The 24,518-nt window shown below is 35.7% G+C and overlaps 1 protein-coding gene across 2 annotated transcripts in view; it reads right to left on the bottom strand.

Moving 5' to 3' along the window:
- LOC121369095 (protein O-linked-mannose beta-1,2-N-acetylglucosaminyltransferase 1-like) overlaps window positions 1-24,518 on the bottom strand; it is a 59,524-nt gene that overhangs the window by 11,930 nt on the left and 23,076 nt on the right. For both annotated transcript variants that reach the window (XM_041493945.1, XM_041493946.1), the window contains exons 9-22: window positions 23,603-23,729; window positions 21,609-21,678; window positions 20,602-20,785; window positions 19,803-19,912; window positions 19,080-19,164; window positions 17,743-17,869; window positions 16,559-16,628; window positions 15,000-15,098; window positions 14,272-14,367; window positions 13,643-13,719; window positions 11,230-11,323; window positions 8,207-8,256; window positions 2,529-2,655; window positions 1,691-1,823 (exon numbers count right to left, since the gene is read on the bottom strand). In XM_041493945.1, coding sequence (XP_041349879.1) covers window positions 1,691-1,823; window positions 2,529-2,655; window positions 8,207-8,256; window positions 11,230-11,323; window positions 13,643-13,719; window positions 14,272-14,367; window positions 15,000-15,098; window positions 16,559-16,628; window positions 17,743-17,869; window positions 19,080-19,164; window positions 19,803-19,912; window positions 20,602-20,785; window positions 21,609-21,678; window positions 23,603-23,729 — 1,449 coding nt within the window. The remainder of the gene's footprint in view (window positions 1-1,690; window positions 1,824-2,528; window positions 2,656-8,206; window positions 8,257-11,229; window positions 11,324-13,642; window positions 13,720-14,271; window positions 14,368-14,999; window positions 15,099-16,558; window positions 16,629-17,742; window positions 17,870-19,079; window positions 19,165-19,802; window positions 19,913-20,601; window positions 20,786-21,608; window positions 21,679-23,602; window positions 23,730-24,518) is intronic.

Below are 24,518 nucleotides of genomic sequence, written 5' to 3' on the forward strand. Positions count from 1 at the left end.
TTTCTAAAATCTGCAGATTTTGTTCTTTATTTTGACACTTAAATGATTTTCTACTCTTAAAAAAGTGGAAGTTATGAGCTTTTGAAGGCTGGATGTGGGATGGCAGCCATCTTGAGAAAATAACATTTGATTTTCATTAAGCATAAAGTAGGTTTTCTTTATAATGGGTAGTTTAAATGTACCAATCTTTAACAAATCTGGTAAACATGTACATGTAGGAAAATATCAAACACTGGGGCACCGGGAGAGACTTTGCATTTCAATACTACTAAACTTTTACCACTCGATTATGCCTTAGCTCAGCCCAGGAATCGAGAAGCATTCACACAGTGATATCTGGACTGACTGCATCAATATTTTTGGTAGGACCAAACTCATCATCATCATCATCATCATTTCCTGTCATGCCTAGTGGCATTTAGGCCAGCGACGAAGTTCCTCCATGCCGGTCTATCCCTTGCCAATCTCTCGATGGTGCCCCAACTGTGTCCTGTCTCCTTCATCTCTATTTCCAGTTTGGCGCCATGTTGTTTTCAGACGTCCTCTTTTTCTTTTCCCTTCAGGGGTCCAGCGCACTGCAGTTCTGGTGATAAATGTGTCTTCTTTTCGGAGCACGTGGCCAATCCACTTCCACCATCTTCTGGTGATGATGGTTCTCATGCTTTCCTGATTGGTCTCTTCCAGTACTTGCTCACAGGAGATTTTTCTGGGCCAGAATATCCTTAGGATTCTCCAGAGACTGGTTGTGTGGAAGGAAGATAGCCTAGACATGTCTTTCTCTGTCATACACCAGCACTCTGATCCATAGATCTGGTAGACTGTTAGCTTCATACATGTACTATATTGTGCTGATTTCCATACTGCTTTCAAGCTCATGAAAACATCTCTGGCCTTATTCAATCTGCTCTGAATGTTTATGCTTGCACCTTCATCCTGGCTAATGACGCTACTGCTAATGGACTTGGGATGCTCACAGTCATCACTTTTGTTTTGTTTTGGCTAATTTTTAGTCCAACTTGTTGGCTGAAAGTGTTGAGCCTTGTTATCTTTTCTTGTATATGACAATGAGAGTGCGACAAGAGAGCAAGGTCATCTGCAAAATCAAGGTCCTCTAGAGTGGAGAAGAGCATCCATCTGCTACCTCTTGGTTTGTCTTCTGTTGTACGTCGTAGTACCCAGTCAATGATAATGTTGAAGAGGATGGCCGACATTACACACCCCTGTCTGACTCCGGTTTTCACACAAAAAAACTTGTCACTAAGGTCAAAGCTGTATGTGAAATTTGAATAGAAGTTTCAAATGATATTAACAATCTCAATTGGAATCCCGTATGCTCTCAATATTTGCCATAGACTTTCCCTGTGTATGCTATCAAATTCCTTTTCAAAGTCAATAAACTGGTCTGGGCTAAATGGGCCCATGCTAGTTTAGACCATGAAAATTGTCAGTGTGAATGCTTGAAGAGAGCGAAATTTTGTCCTGGAATACATTTAGCCCCAGTTAAAAATGCTTGTGTGAATGCAGCTTTTGTTCTACAAAAAAAGCAGCTGACAATTCCCATTGATAGCAAATAACACACACATTTATAAAAGCAGTAGTTCTGTTTTAATTTTGTTTTAGTAATATGTAATAATGTTAAAATATGGTGATTCAAGACTGCAGTCTTAAAGTTATTCACGAAGAGCCGTACCTTGTATTGCAGCATTTGTCAAGCGAGGAAGCCAGGACAGATTTCAAGTATTTCAGACTGAGCAGAAACCCAAGACCAGGAAACTCTTCAACTCTGTAGACTGCATGCCTGTTGCCAGCTAGCACCTCGTAACCTAGTCAACACAGAAACATTGTTAGCATACAACTGTGAAAAAAACATGTAAAGTCAGATAGAACTGTATGAATGTAAGAAGAATTTGAATTATCAGAACCATGCACCTATTGTCAAACTTATTGGGATAGATCCTTAAAAATTAATAAGTTTACTTTTAGTACCCACTGAATATCTGGGGTTTTATTAGTCCAAAAAAGCACAAACCCCAGCATATTTACAGTATATCAATTCCACCAATGAAACATTTTCAATACAATCAATTATGGATTTATATAATCGCTCATCACATTAGTAGAACTCAACCAATCAATTTTTGATTATAATTTATCTTAAGAATATTATTACTCTGGGCTAGCTCTGGCCAATAGCGATTTTTTTTTAATTTGGCTAAATAATTCCATGTAATAGTTGACATTTTATTAAAAAATAACTGAGTTTCTGCAATTTTTTGAAGTTCAATACATAATTTGGCAAAATGTTCTGCTCACCCAGAGAGCTAGCCCTATTACTTCTCACAACAAACACTTTCAAATCATTAATTGGTTTTACTTTGAACAGCTTCTACATTAGCTTTGTTGAACTCTGATGTCAACTGCAATGGCTGGCATAATCATATCTCTGCACAAGGCAGAGTCTAAATGATGTTTTAACAAAGACTGCCACATGCATATTAGATCTTTAAAATGATAAGATATGCACACACTATTGTAGTTCCATGCCGACACGCCCAGTAGTGATGAATCGGAGTTTAGGACGTCGAGGAACTGAGCCATGAAGTGCAGGAAATCTGGTGCCAGAAGCAGTTCTTCCTCCAACACAATCACATACTCCTGCAATCAATATCAATTTTAGTCTTTAAGCACATCTTGGACAAAAAATCATAGGATTCTGAATCAAAGTAAATATTATTAAAGGCAAATTTAAAAGAAATGTTTAACAACAGTTCAGCACATTAATTAATCAATGGCAATTACATGTAGGAAAAGAAAGGAACATTTGTTTAACAGGCCTTCAGATTTCACGGAAACGATCGTTTTCGGTAACGTGTTGGTAAAATAACGGAACAGAAATTTAATTTCCAATGATTATTATATCGAGCACAACTATTCAACTAAAATAATATTTATAAAATTATTTTTTTTAAACTGGGGGCGAGACGTAGCTCAGTGGTACAGCGCTCACTTGATGCACAGTCGGTTTGGGATCAATCCCCATCAGTGGTCCCATTGGGCTATTTCTTATTCCAGCCAGTGCACCATGACCAGTATAACAAAGACTGTGGTATGTGCTATCCTGTCTTTGGGATGGTGCATACAAAAGATCCCTTGCTACTAATAGAAAAGAGTAGCCCATAAAGTGGTGACAGCTAGTTTCCTCTCAATATCTGTGTGATCCTTAACATATGTCCGACACCATATAACCGTAAATAAAATGTGTTGAGTGCATTATTAAATAAAACATTTCCTTTAAAAGACAGTTTGCAATGGGTTCCCATGATCACAAGGCATGGAACTGATAAAGTGTTTCCCATGAAATTTGAAATCCTATAGCCCGTTTAATAATTCTTCAACACATTTTCAAACTATTTATCTGTTAAATACTCGATTTTGGTGACACTTTGTTGAGGGGTGAACAATCCACCACCCTCCTCATGTATCCTATTTGCACCTTATGCTAAATGGACTGTCCTGAATATGCTGTTATTGTAACATGTTTCAGGCTGATACATATACCGGGTAGTCTTTTTAATGACCAGTATTACACATTAAATTTTTTTTTTTTTTTTTTTTTTTAAATATAAATTAAGTGTTTGCATGTAAAAATACTTATACAAACTGTTCTGGTTGGCCTAAATTGAATTTTACCTCCCAGTAAATTCATACATATCAAGAAAACAAAATGTACTAGTATATTAGCATGGCTCGAATTTAAGAATTTGTTTCCCACAGCAATTTTTTAAGAATTGCCATAGGTAGAACGGCCCAACATTAGCTTTTTCTTTTTAAAGTGACATTTGCAGCAAATAAACATGACTGAAAGGTTATTTTACTGTATGTAGACATATTTTAAATGTGAAAATGTTAAGTACTGGTAGATAATGGACACTTGGTGTATACATTTTGCCACAGTTGAGGAGATTTACCGACAGCACTTCTGTGCCGTCAGATGTTCTCTACCTATGGCAATTTATATCTCAACACCATCGGTGCTGTCTTTAAGTTTGAGCACTGTATTAGAAAGTAAAATGACTAAGTAGAATGTGACTGATTTTAAAAAGAAAAATTATAATAAAGGAAAGGAAATGTTTTATTTAATGACGCACTCAACACATTTTATTTACGGTTATATGGTGTCGGACATATGGTTAAGGACCACACAGATATTAAGACAGGAAACCCGCTGTCGCCACTTCATGGCCTACTCTTTCGATTAGCAGCAAGGGATCGTTTATATGCACCATCCCACAGACAGGATAACACATACCACGGCCTTTGATATATACCAGTTGTGGTGCACTGGCTGGAAAATTATAATAAATGCATTTAATACATGTGTCTGTATGTAATATTAATGGTTAAAAAGTCTCTGTTAGTCAAAAACATCTTACTATGGCTGCAAATTCAGGGCAGTCCATTTAATACATGTGTCTGTATGTAATATTAATGGTTAAAAAGTCTCTGTTAGTCAAAAACATCTTACTATGGCTGCAAATTCAGGGCAGTCCATTTAATACATGTGTCTGTATGTAATATTAATGGTTAAAAAGTCTCTGTTAGTCAAAAACATCTTACTATGGCTGCAAATTCAGGGCAGTCCATTTAATAGATGTCCATTAAAGATTACAGAAGGAGACTTACTTATAGTCCGTCTCATGGGGAATGCCTTTTTCATGCTATGGAATTTACTACAAGTTATTTATTTCTGAGCCAATTGTTTTCTAAATTGGACACAAAATTTTAATTTAATTTTTTTAATTTCCAAAATACTTTTTTTTCTTCTTACGTCAAACAAAACTGAAATTATTTACAAAAAACTTTTTTGTAGGAGGCTGGGACAGACTATGGGTTGATGGATTTTGTGGGGGTTTTCGGTTTTGTGTAGGGTTTTCCCCCACTGTTTTTAGAGCTGGTGTTTGGTGGGGTTTTTTTTTTTTACTGTTTTTATGGTACAGTCAGTTTAATGACTAGCATATTGCTCTGCTGCTCAGATGACACAAACTAATCACCTACGATAGTGTGCAGCAAACCACCTGTACTCTGTAAATTTCGCAAACCACGACAAAAAAACAACAATGTAGAATCTTGTAGATGGAAAAATAATTAAATAATCAAATGTCTTGCCTAACACACATTGATTTCATTGCACTTATAGATGTTCTCTGCCAGTGTATTGTCCAAAAAAAACCCAACAAATTAAATTAAGTTTTTGAAATTAATTTATTAAAAGAAATTTGTGTCATACTATTTTTTATTTATACAGTTCTATATAAAAAGTGTACCCAAAAAAAAAAAAAAAAAATTAAATTGAATTTTTGAACTTAATTTGTGATGTACTATTTTTTATTTATACAGTTCTATCGAAAAAGTGTAAAACGAAAAAAACAAAGAGATTTTATTCGATCTAGGACTTAGTTTGTGAGAAATAGAGAAATATAACACTGAGCTAAACATCCATTAAAAAAGTAACACTACATCTCATAATTCAACTCCCTAAAGATGAGACAAAAATTTACTACTCGATGTATACTGATGGAAAAATATAAGGGAACACATGGTATTTGCGACAAATTTTAATACACCCATCTGTGATGGGTTGTATTATGGTATATGTTGTCTGTCCATCCGTAGGCCTGTCAGATCCGTACGTCCGTCTGTTAACTTTTTCTTGTCCGGACTATATCTTGCATACAGATGCATACAGGACCATCAAACCTCAAACATAGGAACAACTTGGGATGGTGGTGTGTCACATACTATTTATTACTAGTCACTGTGACCTACTTTTCATGGCCTATTGTACATAGCAGTAAATCCTTGTCCGGACCATATCTTGCATACAGATGCATATAGGACCATCAAATCTCACATGTAGGAACAACTTGAGATGGTGGTTGGTCCAAAACAAACTGTTCATCCATTACATTGCAAAAATTTCACATAAATAGACTTGAATCATATCCGTAACATATTCATTAATATAGATATGGTTTTCCATAAAACTCCTGATGAGCTTATCATGTACCTCACCGGTACTCTTGTTATTCATTATCAGTCTAAGAGTAGTTATGTATGCATAACAATACAGGAAGGAAGGAAATGTTTTATTTACCGATGCACTCAACATATTTTATTTACGGTAATATGGCGTCGGACATACATGTATGGTTAAGGACCACACAAATATTGAGAGAGGAAACCTGCTGTTGCCATTTCATGGGCTACTCTTTTCGATTAGCAGCAAGGGATCTTTTATATGCACCATCCCATAGACAGGATAGCACATACCATGGCCTTTGATATACCAGTCATGGTGCACTGGCTGGAGTGAGAAATAGCCCAATGGGCCCCACTGATGGGGACTGATCCCAAACCGACTGAACGTCAGTACCGAGGTGTCGACAGACAGCAAGGCTTTAGATCTCATTAATTTGAACACAACAGACACTTTTGTCTTTTCTGAGCACCTCATTCCAGCCAGTGCACAACAACTGGCATATCAAAGGCTGTGGTACGTGCTATCCTGTCTGTGGGATGGTGCATATAAAAAATCCCTTGCTACCAATGGAAAAATGTAGCGGGTTTCCTCTCTAAGACTATATATCAAAATTACCAAAGGTTTGACATCCAATAGCCGATGATTAACAAATCAATGTGCTCTAGTGGTGTCATTAAACAAAACAAACTTTCACTTTCTGAGCACAGGAAGGTCGTTTTAGTTCAGTACAGTCATTAAAACCTGCTGGAGAGCAGCCAATATTTACAAATGCATTTCAAGTTATTATAATATAATTAAACTTAACATTTCAGTGCTTTTGAGGTGAAATATTTTGAGGTCAGCATATTCGTAGTTAATTTGGGCGTGACTATTTTGGACACCTGTATTTTGGCTACGATCTTTATCGCCTCAATTTTGATGCAATCGAAAGCCCTGGGCCCAACTTCACAAAACACCGTAAACCGAGTTTTGCACGTAAACATAAATCTACGACTAAACCACAATTCTTATTACTATTATAGTTCAACAAATATATTTAGAAGAAGACATATTTCATTTTCTTTTGTCTTTAAAATACTCCAGCTTCCGTAATGATGTAATTTTCTGCGTGAAATTAATGCCAAACATGTGTAAATGCACAATGGGTATAACTGCTAGTAGCAGACATAAACTTACGATGTTTAGTGAAATGGGCCCATAGCCAGTAACACAGTTAACTTCCTGATACTGTGAATGAGAGGTTTTTGGTTACGGTCAATATTTATTGTGGCTATTTATGTCTTCCCTTATTTTTTTCAATCAGTATACTATTTCTCCAATAAAGTTCATATAATTTTAAAATGCCAGATTTAAAAAAACAAATAATTAAAAATTAAGGAAGTAATAAAAGAAAAAAATACACACTGAATTATTCATGTGTTTGAGATGTCAACAACTGATCCCATGGTAATTTAAAACAGGTGAAAATAATATGTGCTGAAACTTGGTAAAAGGCAAACCCACTCATGTGGTAGCCTCTTATTAAGCAGTCACCTAAAGTAAGACATCTTTTTATGGTCCTGGGGCCTAATTCACAAAGCTCTCTTAGGTTCTGCTAGACAACAAAGCATCCTCTTTGCGAGTCTTTTAGCATTGCACTGCGAGATCGCAAAGTTGTGAGAGTTTAGTGAATTAGGCCCCTGAATCATATTATTAAATTATTGACCCACATGAAGCAGCCACCTGTCTAAATAGACCACTATTTTATGATCCCAAATCACCTTATAAACAAACCTGCATTAAGCAGCTACATGTCTTAAAGAGTTCCTCTTATAATTATTATCCCAAATCATCTACAGTGGGGTCAACAGAATCACACGATGGCTAAAAGGATATTACAGCTAATTGAATAGTTTACTGAACCGTGGAACAAATCCTATTTTTATGTCAAAATTATTTTTAAAACTAAGAGGCCGGGATAAAGAAATATTCTGATTCAAGAAGTAACATGCAGTGACTAATACATGACATATTATCCTGTTAAGATAAGAATGGGAAATTTTCTCCATTCATCCTGAAAAGGATAAAGCCAATATCCTACAGCATCAACTTATTTTACCATGCAATTCATCAACATGAATGAAGAAACAATATTTTTTCTCAATCATTAGATGATTAGTGGCTTACAGAATCTGGATGCAAATCTTCAATTTTTCTTAATGCTTTGACCATTTGCTCTAAAAAAAAAAGAAAAAGAAAGAACATCTTACAAAATACCTAGACTAAATATTCCAAACTTTATTTGAAACAAGGATGACATCATGATTCATTAAGTGACATCACTTGTGATAATTGTCAGTACGTCATTACACAGTTGCAATCTGGATAAATCTTCAACAAATATATCACTGCCATTATTCTGGAGTTGTTTTTCCTTTTATATTAGCCCAAAAAAACAATTTTAATGTAGGATTTTCAATAATTTTTACAACACAGAAATAGCCTTTATTGGAAACGAAAGCATACATGATGCCATCTCCTGATATTTGACTACAACTTGGCAAAACAGGTTTTTGTCTGGTTTTGACTTTACTTTGTTATAAAGTTAACCTTTAACATTACACACCATCCTTACTTCCTCAATGCAGTTTAATACAATTTCTATGTCAGAATATATTCTGTGAAAAATACAACACTACTGTGAGGGTCATGTGACTACTAATTTTAGGGAGTGCTCTCAACTAACAAGTACCATGTAAAACATCAATATAGGTCCATTACAAAATTGTTCAGTTAACAGCCCTCATGCCTGAGCACTGCCTCGTGTTGCTATTATACAAGTGGTACTTTACCTCTTGCACAGTTGTTATCAGTTAGTACTACTCATGCCTGAGCACCGCCTCGTGTTGCTATTATACAAGTGGTACTTTACCTCTTGCACAGTTGTTATCAGTTAGTACTACTCATGCCTGAGCACCGCCTCGTGTTGCTGTTATACAAGTGGTACTTTACCTCTTGCACAGTTGTTATCAGTTAGTACTACTCATGCCTGAGCACCGCCTCGTGTTGCTATTATACAAGTGGTACTTTACCTCTTGCACAGTTGTTATCAGTTAGTACTACTCATGCCTGAGCACCACCTCGTGTTGCTATTATACAAGTGGTACTTTACCTCTTGTACAGTTGTTATCAGTTAGTACTACTCATGCCTGAGCACCGCCTCGTGTTGCTATTATACAAGTGGTACTTTACCTCTTGTACAGTTGTTATCAGTTAGTACTACTCATGCCTGAGCACCGCCTCGTGTTGCTGTTATACAAGTGGTACTTTACCTCTTGTACAGTTGTTATCAGTTAGTACTACTCATGCCTGAGCACCGCCTCGTGTTGCTGTTATACAAGTGGTACTTTACCTCTTGTACAGTTGTTATCAGTTAGTACTACTCATGCCTGAGCACCGCCTCGTGTTGCTATTATACGTGTTGCTATTATAAGTGGTACTTTACCTCTTGTACAGTTGTTATCAGTTAGTACTACTCATGCCTGAGCACCGCCTCGTGTTGCTATTATACAAGTGGTACTTTACCTCTTGTACAGTTGTTATCAGTTAGTACTACTCATGCCTGAGCACCGCCTCGTGTTGCTATTATACAAGTGGTACTTTACCTCTTGTACAGTTGTTATCAGTTAGTACTACTCATGCCTGAGCACCGCCTCGTGTTGCTATTATACAAGTGGTACTTTACCTCTTGCACAGTTGTTATCAGTTAGTACTACTCATGCCTGAGCACCGCCTCGTGTTGCTGTTATACAAGTGGTACTTTACCTCTTGTACAGTTGTTATCAGTTAGTACTACTCATGCCTGAGCACCGCCTCGTGTTGCTGTTATACAAGTGGTACTTTACCTCTTGTATAGTTGTTATCAGTTAGTACTACTCATGCCTGAGCACCGCCTCGTGTTGCTGTTATACAAGTGGTACTTTACCTCTTGTATAGTTGTTATCAGTTAGTACTACTCATGCCTGAGCACCGCCTCGTGTTGCTGTTATACAAGTGGTACTTTACCTCTTGTACAGTTGTTATCAGTTAGTACTACTCATGCCTGAGCACCGCCTCGTGTTGCTATTATACAAGTGGTACTTTACCTCTTGTACAGTTGTTATCAGTTAGTACTACTCATGCCTGAGCACCGCCTCGTGTTGCTATTATACAAGTGGTACTTTACCTCTTGTACAGTTGTTATCAGTTAGTACTACTCATGCCTGAGCACCGCCTCGTGTTGCTATTATACAAGTGGTACTTTACCTCTTGTACAGTTGTTATCAGTTAGTACTACTCATGCCTGAGCACCGCCTCGTGTTGCTATTATACAAGTGGTACTTTACCTCTTGCACAGTTGTTATCAGTTAGTACTACTCATGCCTGAGCACCGCCTCGTGTTGCTATTATACAAGTGGTACTTTACCTCTTGTACAGTTGTTATCAGTTAGTACTACTCATGCCTGAGCACCGCCTCGTGTTGCTATTATACAAGTGGTACTTTACCTCTTGCACAGTTGTTATCAGTTAGTACTACTCATGCCTGAGCACCGCCTCGTGTTGCTATTATACAAGTGGTACTTTACCTCTTGTACAGTTGTTATCAGTTAGTACTACTCATGCCTGAGCACCGCCTCGTGTTGCTATTATACAAGTGGTACTTTACCTCTTGTACAGTTGTTATCAGTTAGTACTACTCATGCCTGAGCACCGTCTCGTGTTGCTATTATACAAGTGGTACTTTACATCTTGTACAGTTGTTATCAGTTAGTACTACTCATGCCTGAGCACCGCCTCGTGTTGCTATTATACAAGTGGTACTTTACCTCTTGCACAGTTGTTATCAGTTAGTACTATACATATAACAAGTAGCTTCAAACCAATGGGTTATTCAAATACTACAGAGGTCAACCTACATGTATGTGTAATCATCCAAAAAAGATTTCAAAAAGTACATCAGAATTTTGGAGGTTTTTTTTTATGAGGTACTATTTCCTAAAACGGATTATATTAAGCTGCTACAGCAACTAACGACACAACAAATGGTGGCGTGTTGCATTAAGACTCAAACATTTCAATGACAGTTATCAGCAACATACATTTAGTTGAAGAATATTCAAATAAAAAAAGTCATCATCAATCAGAATCTTCCCCCCGAAGGTGCCGTTTACCTGAGTATTTGGTACTGCTTGGAAGACTAAAGTTGCTGAAGCCATATAAGAAAGCTAATTCACCATGTTCTGGAAACTTTTCATCCCACAACACCTTAAAGTAAGAAACATTGGAACATTTGTTCTATCACTGTTCTGAAGTCTTAGTTATATGGAATGAAACTGAATGGTGGTACCAGGACCAAGGTGAACATATATATTTTTACAGCAACAAAAGCATAATGGTATTTGCTAATTGGCTCTTTATTAATGTTAAATATTATGTATACTGATGGAAAGAAATAAAAGATCACACAGATAGCAACAAGAAATAATGACTGCATCAAAAATCAATTTGTATTATCAGAAGTTGACTGGGAACATATAGGCAGCACATTCAACACTACAGACATTCAATCCCAAATTACAACTTGGTTAGAAATACAGATATTACTACGCTAGTAGTGAATTAAATTTGGACTACAAATTGATGTATTCCCTTATTTCTTTTCATCAGTATATATATATACAAAAAATTTCAGTTTAAAGAATATGAAGAATATTGGGCACCTTGGTTAATATTCCTGGAAACAAGACATAGCAATATATTGTTCTAGAGGTATTTATTACAAGACAAAATTTAATATTTTCTATTTCAAAATCTTATCTTAACATTCATTCTTTCTTTCCTTCCTTCCTTTCTTCTTTCTTTTTTCACTCAAAACCTTTTCTTCCTTTACTTCTAACTTCACTGTTAATCCCATATATTACTTAACTTTTTTTATTAATCCATGTTTAATTATTTCTGGTGCTAATAAACTATTCGAAAAAAATAAAATAAAATAAAAAAATAAAATAAAATAAAACATTCCAATTAAAGTTTGTTTTTAAAACAAAGACACACACTGAAAAACAAAATATACAATATATGAACATGGGCTGTCACATAGGAAAACTTACAAACTGACAAAATAATAGGAAAAACTTCTTCTTTCAGTTAAAATGAAGCCATCTTAACCTGATCAATGACAATGCAAAAAAACCCACAACTATTTCTTCTGTGTTTACATGATCTGCATTCGTTCAATTTTTAACATCAATGTCATGTTGTAGGGTTTTGATCAAGCTAAGATGACAATGGTGTTTTTCAAATGTCTTCTTTTCTTTTTTAACAGGCCACAATGTCAAAACATTTCAGAAACAAAACTGAACTCTTGTTGTCAGATTTTCATTAAAAAAAATTCCACATTTCATTTATATACAGGGCTATATGTAAAACAAAGGAATATTGGTCAATTCAATCAGACTAATAAAAGTCAAATTTCTTTTCGTTACCTTGGCTTTTTTTCTTTCAATTATAGACAAGTGATACACTACAAAAACAGAGACTGTGGCCTTTGATGATGTATTGTAAACTGGATAAATATAGCGACCTGATTTTTTTCACAAATAGACACCTTAGCTCATGTTCATACATCTAAATTTTGTGAATAACCAACATCCAATCTGGAAAATAATGCAACATCAGGTTGTGCATGATTGACAATAAATTTTAAAGTGTATTTTTTTTTAATCAATCACTTGAATGGATCCCCCGAGGTGGCTCGATCCTGCAATGCAAATACCTCAAGCGAGCACGCAATCAACTGAGCTAAATAGCCACACATATTTCACCCCTGGTTTACTGTATCAGATCATTATTAAGGATTGTCTGTTATTTCGTTTACATTCATCAGGGTACAAAAAAAATCATCTGCAAACTGTGTGATTCGGCAAAGCCGTTCTCACATAAGTTTGTGGATTTTTTTTTTTGTTCACACCCAGATGAACATCAAAGAAATAACAGACAATACTTATAATATTAAATTTGAAACATATTTACTAATAATAACATTAAAATTACATATTTTATTTTGAATAATTTTTTTGGTTAAAACAATAATGCTCAGTAAGACAAATTACCGATATAAAATGACGTTATCAGGTATGACATTCCTTGACAACGTAATTTTTATATTCATCGAGAAATTAACAAACTCCCGTTGCTAGGTCTGGACCAATGGGATATGTTATATTGTAATGAATGTAAGGGAAATTTAATTATTGAAAATTGGTTGCTCTCAACATTTACTGGTTCGGTCTGCAGTGGGATACTTCTGTGTTTCCCTGGTTATACTTACAAGCATTTAGTAAACAAATATAATCATCAAGGAAGGAACGAATGAATGAACAAATGAACAAATGAACAAATTAATGAATGAATGAACGAATGAATGAATAAATGAATGAATGAATGTTTAATGACACCCCAGCACAAAAATACACATCGGCTACTGGGTTTCACAAAAGGTAAGTACATGAAAATTATTAAGGAAGACTGACTTGTATTCTGAATATAAGTTAGAAACAGTAAATTAGAAACATATTAACTTACGCAAACCAAGTTAGGTTGAATGCCTGGTTGCATCAGTGTTGTTTCCAGCGAACGAACAAGTGCATTGTGGTTGAGGCCTGCAAGTAGACACAATCACAATCCAACAGAAACTACAAAGGATCTGAAGATCTGTACCTATAAATATTTTTTTAATCTAAACTCTTTGAAGTTTATAATCAGAGAAATTAAGAGTTGAGCATCAAAGATCAGACTGTGGTGTGATATGTGGATTTAAAATGCTTTCAGCTCAAACCTCTATCTCTGTAAGTTTTTTTCTTTTTTCCTTTTTTTTTTTCATATTTGGTTAAATGTAAAATCTAAACTGAAAATGTATATGTGGAAAAACATTTGAAATAATGACACAGAAAAGGTCATCATTGGATTTACATATAACTATGATTTATAAATATACGAGAATGGCACAGTAAATATTACACAATTAAGTAAAAAACAACAAGAAAAAAACCAAGAAAGAAAAAAGAAAATGAAAAAAAAACAACCCTGCATTTGTTTTCAAATTGAGATCAATTTCTTATATGAGTATAAATAACATTTATTCTGCATTCACTGACACAAATGTAAGAAACAATTAGAGAAATCAGAGAAATATTAATTTAAAAACAAAGTACCTGGAACCACCACAATGGGAACAGAGAAGATGGGATGTTCACTAAAAGCCTGGTCAATCACTCGCACCGTCTTGGGGAATTCATCAACATGTGAGGCTGAATAATACAACATATACACAATTAAAGGTACTTATAACGTTATACAGAATTAAAGGTACCTGTACTTAATAGTTATGAGGAAATACAAAATTAAAGGTACTTAATAGTTATGAGGAAATACAAAATTAAAGGTACTTAATAGTTATGAGGAAATACAAAATTAAAGGTATTTAATAGCTGAGGAAATACAAAATTAAAGGTACTTATAACAGTATAGAGAATTAAAGATACCTATAACAGTATACAGAATTAACAGTGCATATAACAGTATACAAAATTAAAGGTACGTATTTCTCTAAAACATATGTCCTGTATTTATGGTTGAAATTTAGTTTTCTACTTAGAGTATTCATATTTATATACCTGGTGTTCTTGCTCATCCTAATAAAAATGTCAGTTGTATAAGAAAGCATGCTCATTTGACTGTTATTGCCAATGTATTTAAACAGGATTTAAAAACAATTCATCATATCAATGATATTCAAACAGCTTGATTGGCCACACATTTCCAGAAATCTTATACACATGAAATTCAAACAAACAATTCAAATAATATAAAAATATGCTTAAAGACATTATGACAAAAGTAGGTTATATCCAAAAGTCAAAAGCAACACTTTAGTACTTACGATCACAGTATTCAAAATATCCATCGTATTTCTTACAGAAATTACGTCGGGCGTCATTTCGTATTACATCCGGGTCAGGAACTATTGCTTGGCCAATAACTGAAAAAAAGAAATTAAATTAATGTTTAAAATGTTATATCTGTTAATTTTATGCCAATATATATTATGAATAGAGATTATTATATTTGCTTGCGTGTCAATCTGATTTTACGAAACGAGTGTCAGGATTATTGCATTGCCTGAGCGAGAGTGAAGTTAATACATAAATTCTGACATACACGCGAGCGTAATAATTTCTTTATTATCCATATTATCATTGGTATTTTTTCATGAATAACAAGGGCCGTCTCAAAATATTTCAACGACAACTAGGAGATGATGAAATGATGTCATATTTCACATGCAATGTCCGAGCTAGGACTGGGGAAGCAACATCATGTTATGACATCGCTTCCTAAAATTACTTCATTACACTTGTTATTACATGTGTGCTTCATATGATTTTTATTAACTCGGTTATGTTGAACCATGTGGATAATAATACAGGCTTGTGTCCAGGGTGTACCTGTAGGTGTTAGAGATGCACACTTCACCCCCATATTCTGAAGGGCCCAGAAAATTCAGTGTTATATAATCAATTAGGGCATGTGATACTAGTCAGGTGCATGTGCAGAGGGGAGGGTTTGGGGGTCGAAACTCCTCCTGCTCCAAGAATTGTTTTTAAACCATATTTTAGGGGGATCATAATGCGACCCCAGCCCCACTACAAACTTCAAACAACACCCTCTTGCATGTTTTCTGGTTAGTAACTTGGTCAGCTCAGTATTTCCGAGGATGTTTGTCATAATATAAAACATGTTAGTGTACTTTTGAAACACAGTAGGTAATTGTAACCATTACCAAAAAAATAATCCTACAAAATACTGATAAAAATATAGACTTTTATTCAATTCAAGAGCACTCAGTCTGTGGTGTAATTTGCTTTATCTAATATTTGTTAAACACATAAAGTTACTGCAGTTCAAAGTTAAAAAGTTTGTTTTTGTTAAACACCACCACTAGAGCACAATGATTTATTAATCACTGGCTGTTGGATGTCAAATATTTGGTAATTTTGACATAGTCTTAGCAAGGAAACCAGCTACATTTTTCCATTAGTAGTAATATATGCACTACCCCATAGACAAGAGAGCACATTCCATGTCCTTTGATATACCAGTCATGGTGCACTGACTGGAATGAGATATAGCCCAGTGTGCCCAACAAATGGAATTGATTCCAGGCCAACTGTACACCATGTGATTGCTTTATCACTGGGCTACATCCCTCCCCTTACTGCAATTCAAACAGAAAAGATCACTAGCTGCTAATTTGGATTAACCTATGTTATAGCGGTTTCTAGAAAAGATCACTAGCTGCTAATTTGGATTAACCTATGTTATAGCGGTTTCTAGAAAAGATCACTAGCTGCTAATTTGGATTAACCTATGTTATAGCGGTTTCTAGAAAAGATCACTTGCTGCTAATTTGGATTAACCTATGTTATAGCGGTTTCTTACTTTTCGTTGGTACACAAAATGCAGCTTTCAGTGCTTTAGGCCATTCTCCTTCAAAGCCAGCATAACTGATCTGTAATATAAAAACAGACTAGGTCAGGTCAGGTCAGGTCAGGTCAGGTCAGGTCAGGTCAGGTCAGGTCATAGGGTTTAACATGCACATTCAGAGCAAGCTGTTGTAGCACAGGCCTGTCAGAGGCGCAGGCGACTAGGTCATAAATTCATAATTATAGAAGAATTTTATCTTCATCTCTGGGAGGTACGATAGTGAGATGTAATCAAGACAGGTTATCTGCCCATGCTGGATGCTGACTGTCAAAACTTGTTCTGTTAACCTGTATAGTAAGAATCTGTTATCCATCAAATATTACAATAAAGTCAAATAAATCATTTAACTTTTTGTTTGAGAAGGATATAGCTGATTACATGTCTGTCTCCTTCAACTAACTCATGTCTAACATTGTTAGCAAAATATTTTCAATAACGTATTATTATTACAAAATATGTACGCAAATGACTAAAATATGTCATAGAGATTATTGGCAAAGGTAAAGAACTCATGCATTCTGCAATTTTTGAAGATAGTGAAACCCAAAATGACAAGCCCAGAACATTAGATTTGGATTATATTAAATATTAATTTTAAAGGTAATCCAACTTTGATTATTACAATATAAAATACACACATCCAACTTCCTAGCTTCTGTAGCTTCTGAAAAACCTTGGACTGGTACTGAAATCATTATCAGGGTGTGACATAGACCAGTGGTAAAGAGCTTGTCTGAGACTAGTACATGTTTTATAAAAAGTTTGTTTAACGACACCACCAGGGCACACTGATTTATACCATCATCGGCTATTGGATGTCAAACACATGGTCATTTTGACAGTCATAGAGAGGAAACCTGCTACATTTTTTTTCATTAGTAGCAAGGGATCTTTTATATGCACAATCCCACAGACAGGAGAGCACATACCACAGCCTTTGATATACCAGTCATGGTGCACTGGCTGGAGCGAGAAATAACCTAATGGGCCCATCGACGAGGATCGATCCTAGACTGACCGAGCATCAAACAAGTGAGTTACAACTGGACTATGTCACACCCTGGTACATGTATTATTACTCCATACTCATTGTTAAACACTGGTATGACACACACGTATGCAATGGCTCTATGTATTACCATTTCCATCTTTGTGAAGCCCTGTATGCCTTTCTGCCCCACGAAGTACCAGACGTCTCTGAAGCGGAGGTTCTGAATGAGACCGCTACCCAGCTTGTTCAGCAGTTCCTGTGCCATGTAGCTCAGTCTGAAACAAAGATACAAACATTCAGACAATTTATAATGAGATCATTTGTTTTGTAGTTGTTTGCATCCTCATTGGTATAGCCAGGTTTTTATATTGGATGAATCAATGTTTAAATTTGTTTTGGCCATTTATTTTTTTCTCTTCAATATTGTAAAAACAATTTAAATACAACTGTAAACTGATGGCGAGTGTGTTCTGTATTGTGATTGGTTAATTACATTCTTTTTCTGGGATCAAATGAAAATAACACCCGGAAACCTAATGACGTCATTAGAAAGTGACGTCATTAGCAATTGGAACAGGCGAAGTTGACGATTCAAGGGTCTACAGTTAGATTGTAGCCAGGTATTTTTTCAGGAAATACAAAATATACAGTTAGCTCCGCAGAAAAACGATTCAGTTTACAATGGACATAACCATATTGAGTTTTTACATTTGTGGGTGCTATTGTCTATTTGTTGCCCGCAAATGTTTCATGTTTTTTACCTCAGGCTAACACCTTCAGTCAAAAATTACATTTGCGGGATCAAATAACACCCGCAAATCCAAAACCTCCATATGATTATTTCCTAAATACCAGTCAAAAACAATATGATCAACTGTTATTTTTACCATATTCTAGCATACACAGAATCAAGCCACACAACTCCAGGACATACATGCCAGTCACAACCCAACTATAGTTGAGAACGAATGGGATACAACTAATTGTACAACTCTGAAATGTGTAACATTAACTATTTTTGAAAGAAACAAATGGGTTAAATGGATTAAAAAAAGTACATGTAATAGGTTAACAACCAGGGTTTCTGCCAGCGGGTAAAATGGGTATGGCGCCATACCTAAACTGTTTTGCAGATTATATTTTTTTAAGTTAACTTTTTGAAAAAATGTATTACTGTATGATTTTCTTAACCCTAACCCTAAACATAACCCATTTTCTTTCTGGGGGAGCCCCCCCCCCCCCCCCTACCTGCTTGACTGTGGTTGTATTCAATTCCATATCACCATTTCCAAATATTTCTTTCTGGCAGAAACACTGGTTGTCAACATAATTAACAGGCATCAGTTTCATTACAAATAGATCCAATTTGTACAAGATTTCAGTTATTAGACGACAATAAGATTTGGACATTTAGTTTACACTAATGGTTCACTAAGTGACAGTCTGTCAATGAACTATGAAAATAGAAATAAAACAAATATTTACTTCTTGGCCCCATCATCAGCAACAACAGCAATAACAATATTTCCATCAGCCAGTGATTCCAGAAATATTTCCAGATCGGTACTGTCTGAAACATACAAACAGATGGACGGATATCTGAGTAATATTGCATAGGAGTTTCATATTTATCGTAAAAATAAATAAACATGTGCATAAAAATACTGATATTATTGTTGATAATTATGAAAGTGTTAGTTTTACCATTACGCTTGTGAGGAATCCCAGAATTTCTGATACGTTAATGCTGGTTTTAATCCCGCAAATGGATTTGATTAGCCAATACATTTTGTGTTTTGTGCAGTTTGGAAGTATAAAAGTTAATTCAGTTACTTTGAGAAGACATATAAATGCTCTTTTGGTTTTTTCTGGGTTTTTACAGAATAGAAGTATGGCAGTTAAATTTATGTATAAATTCATACACATCTAGTACTTTATTTTGAAAAATCATTTTTAGTTAATTTGTGTGGGATTTTCTGGTGAAATAGATGGGGAGACAATTGCTAGATGATCTTAAAAAAAATATGTAAAAAGTTCCAGTCATCCAGTTACATTTTACATATTCTAACTACTTTTTCACTTTGTGATGAAAATAACTCAATTTGCATTAGTAAAATGAGGATTAATGTCTGTAAATGGTGAAATACAACATAGCTATCCCCAACCCCTATGTGCCAACAGTCTTAACAGTATTGTCTATCAACATACCATATGTATATGTGTCCACTCTAGTGAGCATTGTGGCTCTCCCAGTCTTGTGATCAACCACAACCACGTTAAACCCTCGTCCTGCATCATTTACTGTTTCAGACATCACGCTGTAACAGATTTAAATTAAAGTTTGATAATTTATCAAGTAAATTTCAGTTATTTAAAAATTATTTACATTCCTGATCATAATGATAAATATTGTTTGAAATTGGTACCGTAATCAAATACAGGGCCGAATTTATGATGCTTGATTCTTAAATGAAGGTTTCAAGCATTACAAATATAAAAATTATGTAGTTAAATGTATTTTGTAAATCAGCCCATTATGTTAATTACCGTACTTAACAGTTTAAAGTGATTTTTTTCAAACGATTTTTATTTATTTGAATTACCGCTCTGAAAAAGGTCCTTGTACCTGAAACAATTTTTTCTTTTTTAAGTATCTACACATATATATTTTTTACTGTTAATTAAACCTACTGCTCAAGTAACCAAATTATTGTCAAAAATTTTCTCTAAATGTTTTTTGGCTCATAAATTTAGTCAATTTAAAATGTAATAATAATTTTTTAATAAAATAGTAAAATTACAACAATAGAAGTTGTATTCAATAAACAAGAATAAAAAAAGAGAGAGAGAAAAGATTGTGAAAGGCTACTGGAATGTTCAGAATAATCTATTAAAAAGTGTGTGTGTGTGTGTGTGAATGTCACAGGTTATAAGTCAAGTTAATTTATTAAAAGAAATGGAATCTTAACAAGACACACTCTGCTGCTATCTTTAAATAAATACTTACATTTTCCCACTGACACAGATTTCCGGCTGTTTCTCGTTGCCGTGTCCAGTGAACACACTGACGGGAAACATGCGAGGACCACATGACTCCTGGACTCCACAGTTCGGGACTACCTGTCCCATCATGAGATTGGACCCTCGGATTATCTTGGGCAACATCACCTGTAGACTTCTTTTCGATCCCACTGTAATACAGCAGTTATAAGAGGATTCATCACAAGTGTTTTTCAATATGGAAAGTATCAACCAAATCTACGTTAATTGGTATTTGTCAATGTTGATATTTTACATATTAAAGACACAAGTAGTGAATTCTATTTATCCTATAACACTTTTAAAATAATATTTTAATTTAATATTTAGTCAATCACAGTTCTAAAGTTGCTTCCATCAGTAATATGAAAAAAAGAAAGAAATGTTTTATTTAACGACACACTCAACACATTTTTATTTACGGTTATATGGCATCAGATATATGGTTAAGGACCACACAGATATTGAGAGAGGAAACCCGCTGTCATCACTCATGGGCTACTCTTTCCAATTAGCAGCAAGGGATCTTTTATATGCACCTCCCCAGACAGGGTAGTACATACCACGGCCTTTGATAAACAAGTCGTGGTGCACTGGCTGGAATGAGAAATAGCCCAATGGGCCCACCGATGAGGATCAATCCCACACCGACCACACATCGAGCGAGCGCTGTACCACTGGGCTACGTTCCGCCCCCCCCATCAGTAATATGACATCATCACGATAATCTGTCATTAACTACATGTTATCAAAACATTATGCTCATGTATACAGGTCTCGTTGGCTTGTAAACAACTCACTGACAGCAAAAAAAAACCTAATTGGGTCAATAACGGTAAATATCAAATGGGTTTATGAATATGCTTAATGAAAAAAACTATTGCGAGGATACAAGCAAATCATTTAGCACCAACATCAGTTCCAATACTGATACTGTTTTAACAAGGAATAAACACTTTTCATATTTTAACTTACTTGGCACAGAAAAGCAACCAGCCTTTTCAACAACATTTGCAAAATCCTGTCCATTCTCCCTCTTGCTTAACTGAAACAAAAACAAAGGATTATAAAATACATTTTATATCTTGTTATTATACATTATAAGAAAACAAACACATCACTAGCTATCACAGGACACACTGATCATATCTACCCTACTAAATACTTCAGTCAAATGGGGATGGGGCTGGGGATGGGGATGGGGATGGGATGGGATGGATGGACAGACGGACGGTGTGATGGTTGGTTGGTGCGATGGATGGATGCATGCATGCATTGGATGGATGGATGGATGGATGGATGGATGGATGGATGGATGGATGGATGGATGGATGGATGGATGGATGGATGGATGGATGGATGGATGGATGGACGGACGGACGGTGTGATTGTTGGTTGGTGCGATGGTTGGTTGGTGCGATGGATGGATGGCTGCATTGGATGGCATTCCCAGTCTGGAGCTCGCCGTGGTAAGACATGTTTGTGCACACTGCACGTGCTTTCGTGGCTCGACTTGGGGATCCTTCACTTTTGTTGTTTTTGTCAGTGAAGTTTTCTACTGGGATGTATGCGGCCATTGGAACTGATTGAACGCTGGAACGCTTCTCATTTCGACAGTCTGCACCACCACCAGGTTGGATTCTTTTTAGCGAGATTCCTTGCGTCCACGTCATTTCTCCGTCTGACTATGTTGACTTGTTTTTTTCGTGATTCGAATGACGACCATTCTGCAGAACACCACAGAACACCACGGTTGTTCGCGTTTAGTCTCTACATGTCTGAGCCTGTCCTAGCAGCACTGGAAGATTGACCGCCCCACTCTAAGAAGAAATAGGAAGCAGGGTCGGCCCCTACTACTCTTTTCTTTGTTTTATTGTGATACCATTTCGTATCCTCCGGAGTCGGGCCCGTCCACACCATTATACCAACCCATGACGACTGGACTATACCCTAGTCTGATTCTCTCTCTCGTTCAGATGGATCTGGCTTCTCAAGATCTGTATTTCAGCACAGCACTACACCTTCAACGTTTATTGACTGTCAATCTAGGGTTTTCTTGACGGGATGCAACCCATCTCGTCCCTACAAGCTGTGCACCCTAATGGCCTTAATGAGGCCACTCACGTGGACATATATATCGGACTTTAAACTTTTAGACCTTCGTTCAAAAGTTTATGTAGAAATTACTTCTTTTTTTTTAATATTATTAAATAGTCCGATCCTCTCTTCTTTCTCTTATTTATTTTTGGACTGTCCTAAAATGCTCCAAATTATATAAATATTTGACCGAGCAGTCAATTCTTTTTATTCTTGGCTAGTAACTTCTTCTTTTTTCTTTTTTTTCTATTAACTTTTTTACTAATTGCTATTTTCAAAATTCTGCCCATTTTCAACTCTACCCCACCCCCCCTCCATCCCGAGTCAGGCCACCGATCTTATCTAATTTCTTTTTGACCACCCGATTTAATCTTGCGACCAAATTTAAGGAGTAGAATTTTCTTTATTAATTATACATGTATTAGAGATGCGCATCAAATTTTTAAAGGCCCACTATTTAATTTTTGGATGTAAATTTCAAAATTGTCCGCTTAATTTTCTTCTGTCCTGGGACAAGCCCCTGGCTATCCAGAGACAGGCCCCGGGACGGACATGCTCGAAACTCTAGTGGTATATGAGCATGTAAAAATTATTTGCACTCGCATTGGATGGATGGATGGATGGATGGATGGATGGATGGACGGACGGATGTATTGAATGGATGGATGTATTGAATGGATGGATGGATGGACTGACAGACAGACAGGCAGAAGAATGGATAGATGGATAAATGGAGGATGTATGACTAGATATATGATTAAAATCATTCTAACACTTCAACGCCTCTAATAGAACATCCCTTATTACTGCCATTTTGTTACTTATCACATATACTTAATGGCACAATGTATAATAGTTGAGGAATATCTTACAAATTCCACGGCATTTCCTTCATGGAGACCTTTCTGACCAATCATAAGTAAGCCATCTCTGAACTGCACGTTATCAGCCAATCCACTGCCATAGAGCTTCAGCCATTGTTTGCCATCTTCCTTCAAACTAGAAATTATTTACAGTTAATGAAATTTAGAACTATATAATTATCTGTTTCTGAAACTAGCACCCAAGCTATTCAGAAAGTGCATACAAATATACATTCTAATTCACTCTGCATTTAACGTGAAATTTGATTGGCTAATGCCTGTAAAAAGTTAGTTTGTTTTAACAACACCACTAGAGCATATTGATTAATTAATCATCGGCTATTGGATGTAAAACATTTGATAATTTTAACATATAATCTTAGAGAGGAAACCTGCTACATTTGTCTATTAGTAGCAAGGGATAATCCCATAGACAGGTTAGCACATACCACGGCTTTTGATAAACCAGTAGTGTTGTACAAGTAATGTTATTTCAAACTTTCAATGATCAGTGATATATTAAGCTTCACTGTCTACAATGTTAACCTATTTTCTTCAACACACTATATATTTTTAAATTTTAAACCATATATGGTGCATACTTATAAATCAAATCACATAGTTAACCATGATGACATATTTGACTGCATGCAACCTTTCATTTTGAATATAACAGTTAGTATCCTCAGCTACCATAGTTTTGTACCAAAAATTTGTTATGTGTATTCTGTACACTGATCTTAAATTAAAATGAATTGCATACATGTACCATTCCAACCTTGACTAGCAATGAGATCAGACATGGTGTCCTGTGCTCTAGATTTACACCCCCCCCCTCACCTGGGGGGGGGGGACTTATGGAGTCTTATGCAGGCTTTCAAGCAAGATTTTGTGAAAAATAAGGGCTTTTTTTAGGGCAAAATTC

Source organism: Gigantopelta aegis, chromosome 3 (genome assembly GCF_016097555.1).
Source record: "Gigantopelta aegis isolate Gae_Host chromosome 3, Gae_host_genome, whole genome shotgun sequence".
NCBI classification, from domain to species: Eukaryota; Metazoa; Mollusca; class Gastropoda; order Neomphalida; family Peltospiridae; genus Gigantopelta; species Gigantopelta aegis.